Here is a 4,256-nt window from a genome sequence, read left to right on the forward strand (position 1 = left end):
CAACAAGCCAGGAACACAGGAAGATGCCTTGTACTGAGTTGGGCCATTGGACCATCTAGCTCAGCACTGTCTACATGGAGCAGCATCATTTCTCCAGGGTTTCAGACAGGGCTCTCTCCCAGACCAGGGATTGAACCTGGGACCTTCTGCAAGTTAAACAGATGCTCTACCACTGAGCTGCAGGCCTTCTCCTAAGCCAGCATAGGCAAACTCAGCCCTCCAGCTGTTTTGGGACTACAACTCCCATCATCCGTGACCACTGGTCCTGTTAGCTAGGGATGATGGGAGTTGTAGTCCCAAAACATCTGGAGGGCCGAGTTTGCCTATGCCTGCCGTAAGCCCTAAGGGTCTTGAATGGTCTTCTTGCTATACTTGGCTTGCAAAATGTGTCGGCACAGCTGTTAACTGGGCAGGCACTCCACATGGACTCATTCATTCAAGATATGACCGGAACAGTGGTGTGGCAGGGACAACCTTTCTCTTTCCTGTCCAATGAGCTACCAGTTCAAGTGAGGCTCCTGGAGGGAAGGAGGCAGAGCTGTTGCTTATGCTTAGTCTCCCACATGCCTATTGAGTGTGATGTTGACTCTTCTGTACTTATCTTGGCAAATCTCCTGCTCTTTTGTACACACTGATGTTTGCCTGCCTTTGCACCATTTCTGATCCCTCTGGGCTACAGAGAAGCTAGGTTGTCCTCTTTCCTGTTTTGTCCTCTCCTCTGGAAAGCCCTACTAAGCTGGAGGAAACCCAGGCTGAAGCAACTCACCTACTAGTTTATCTAGCAACAGATTGGGACACGTTGTTCTAAAGTGCAAGCAGGGGGTAAGTGCTGAGTGAACGAGCCCTTTCTTTAAAGTCAATCAAGGAAATTGGTTGTTTGGGAGTAAAGAAAAAAACTTGTGTTGCAAATACATGAACAGATGGCTTGTTACTCATTTACAAGTTCATTAAAAAGAACCAAGTTGTGCTAGTGCAACAAAATAAAGAATATTAAAGAATATTTCTAAGAAACACATGAATCTACAGAAACAGTTTGGAATGTACATCGAACGGTGTCCTTTCACCGCTATGAATGGGCGTTGAAACTCACAGTCCTTGCTTATGCAGTGTCTGTGACAGATCAAGGGTAGAAAAGTAGGGTCCCAGAATTCACAGTAGGCTGCCCCTGACATAGTGAATGTATCAAATAAGAAATTCTCATATTGTATAAGAAAAATAATAATCAGACGGAAAACTCATCTCTTTGCCCACAGTTTCCCATTTTTATAGTTTATTGGAGACATAAATGTGCTGAAATTATATTTTCAGTACAAGAAGTTATAAGTTCAACAGATACATACATACTTAACAGTAAACAATAAAAGCTAACAATACAAGAATAAACTGCCTAAATAAGTACACACATGCATCTATACCATTTCATACGATAGCAGAAGCAACGTGTTAACAACACAGAGAAGCTAGGCAGGGGTGTTGACAGATACTTAAAAGACTCAAGGGACAGCCCACGGCACAGGTGGATTTAGGACAGAACAACTGGTTCTGCCGCACTGGGTGCTGAGCCGAGGAGTGCCGTAGGGTGCTGCTACTATGACATAAGTGAACTGAGCAGAACAAAAGGTGAGAGGCGGGGTGGGTGGGTGGGTCATTGAATTTTGGCCTTATACAGGGTGCCGCTGAAATTTGAAAGACCAAAGTCTACCCCTGCTCATTATACCAATAATAAAGTATACACATGCTAATTTTTATAAATAGGGTGCAAATGTAGCAAATTCAAGGCAACTTTTAGAGGGGAAAAAAACTATAGTTCTTACTGCCGGACCTTACTGTGAGCTATGGGGAACCAACAGGATTTTGCCCCCCTGGGCAAATTAAGGTGGTAGGTGGCTGGAGTTCCACAGCACTGTGGCTTGCAGTTATCCAGTTGACCTGTAAGTAAATTAAGACTTAAAAAAGGGAGAAAGGGTCAAGTGATCTGGAACTGACACAAAAGGCACCCCCTAACAGCATGCCTAAAGTATCCCCCCTAACAGCATGCCTAAAGCAAGGGAACTTTCTTCTAGTTAAAGCTAGGGGTCTGTCCAATGGGACCTCCTTAGTCTGCACTCTCTCACAGTTGATTCCAAGTGAAATTACTGTAAACTGATGTACCAACATAGATCCATAGACGGGGCTGCAGCTCTCTCTATAGACCACAATCCTATACACACTTACCTAGGATCTAGTTACAGGTAGTGTTGGTCTGCCATAGTCGAATCAAAATAAAAAAATTCCTTCCAGTAGCACCTTAGAGACCAACTAAGTTTGTTATTGGTATGAGCTTTCATGTGGTATCTGAAGAAGTGTGCATGCACACAAAAGCTCATACCAATAACAAACTTAGTTGGTCTCTAAGGTGCTTGTTGTTGTTTAGTCGTTTAGTCGTGTCCGACTCTTCGTAACTCCATGGACCATAGCACACCAGGCACTCCTGTCTTCCACTGCCTCCCGCAGTTTGGGGCAAAGGTGCTACTGGAAGGAATTTTTTAATTTTGTTTCAAAAGAGAAGCTGGTACTAGAAGAGAGAATTGGAAAGAGTGGAGGGTGTATTGGGAGCAGCAGACTGTGAAGGAACTGTGCTTTGAAAGACACAGGCGAAAACACTTTTGGCTTAAGATGCCACAATGAAGCCATTGAAGATGAATGCAACAGGTTGTATTCTTTGCACACATACTTAAAAAAAGAGAAAAAGTTGGCAGGATAGTACAGTCACATCTTATGCAGGGGTTCAGTGGTTCTGCATATACATGAAAATGTGTATACTCAAATGCTTGGAACCAGCCCAATATGAGCATCCCTAGCCTTCTGGAGCCAGGGCACTGAATGCCCCCCGCCCCCAAGCAAGGCATAGAGCTTTAAAACTCTTTCTGTACCAGGTCTGCTTGGGTTACCCAGCACGAAAAGAGCTTCTATGTTCTCTGCCTTGCATTTAACTTGGGGATTTTCAAGCGGCTGACCTTCAACCATGCAAGATTGAAATAGCACAAGTTAAATGCTCATCAGATGCAACCGTACTGTAATATCTGCACACATTGCCCCTTTCCCTGACTTTCATTACAGTTTTTGCAAGACGGGAAAGACGAGGAATCTAGGAAGCCTCACTCGCTGATCTCATATTGCTCATACGAACAATAATTCGGGTCCAAGCCTCTCCGGGTGCAGTCGGTGATGTCAGTGTTGCAGGTCCCGCAGTGACACCCTGTTGCCACTGGGTAGGAATAAAGTGATTCTGCTTGACCATCACAGCCTGGGATCTTGATAGTCTCGTACACAACTGCCTTGAATGTGCAGATTTTCTGGACATATCTCATTGCTAGGTTCTGATCAACTTGATCCTAATCGTGGCATAAAAAAGAGAGTCTGAATGTTAAATCCATATGCCATCAACGGCCTTCTAACCATGACTTTCTTTGATTTTGAAAAACCCTACCAAAACCCAAATTAAAGTGATTGATTATGTTCTTCCCTGACTTCAGTGATCTTTGGACAGCTTGTTAAACTAAAATCAATTCCTATTTTAAGACCTATCAAATCTGAAACATTTGTTACAAGACTAGTTGTCCTAGTTCTGTATTAAGTGGGTGGCATTGCTATAACAAAATAGGCAACCATATAAACTGGAACAAATTTATTTGTGTGCGGAATTTCTTCTTTGAGCGAACAATAAAAGTGCTTGCTGCCTTGAACATAAGCTATGTTCCCTGAGAATATAGAAGTCAGCAACCCCGTTCAATGCAACCTGATGCAGAAGAAGTCCTTAAATGTACATGTTATCTTCATGTGTGCAAATCATACAAATGCGTATACTTCTTAACCTGTTGGTTCCTCACCTTCATGAAGCAGTAGCCAGAGCACCATGTTGCATTCACGCTGATGCAGAAGCCACACTCTTCCTTCTCCAGTGCTATTGTGACATTGGACAGTCGGCAGTGATTGCAGCAAACAGTTTCCCAGAAAAGCAACACGGCAAAGAAATTAATCGGCTTCATCCTGTAGTGCAAAGCAGAGGGGTCCTGGAGTACAGCGAGACTTACAATTCAACATATCTTTAGAAGCAGCAGACAATATTACCATTCTTCCCATGCTGATACAAAGGCAAGGTTTAAAGAAGAAAGGATAGTGGTACATATGCGTACATTCCTAAAGTCAGCAAAACAGTACAAAGGTTATTGTCGGAGGATAAGAGATTTGTTCAGCGGAATGAAGTCTTAACTTGA

The 4,256-nt window shown here is 43.4% G+C and overlaps 1 protein-coding gene across 1 annotated transcript; it reads right to left on the minus strand.

The window, feature by feature from the left end:
* Window positions 1-3,137: 3,137 nt before the first annotated feature.
* FSHB (follicle stimulating hormone subunit beta) lies at window positions 3,138-4,028 on the minus strand. The gene is made up of 2 exons (XM_035117851.2): window positions 3,870-4,028; window positions 3,138-3,374 (listed from the first exon to the last, which is right to left on the minus strand). The coding sequence occupies exons 1-2, from the start codon at window positions 4,026-4,028 to the stop codon at window positions 3,138-3,140; spliced, it is 396 nt and encodes a 131-aa protein (XP_034973742.2).
* Between the last annotated feature and the right edge of the window lie 228 nt (window positions 4,029-4,256).

The sequence above is a fragment of the Zootoca vivipara genome, chromosome 1 (genome assembly GCF_965207765.1).
Source record: "Zootoca vivipara chromosome 1, rZooViv2.hap1.1, whole genome shotgun sequence".
NCBI classification, from domain to species: Eukaryota; Metazoa; Chordata; class Lepidosauria; order Squamata; family Lacertidae; genus Zootoca; species Zootoca vivipara.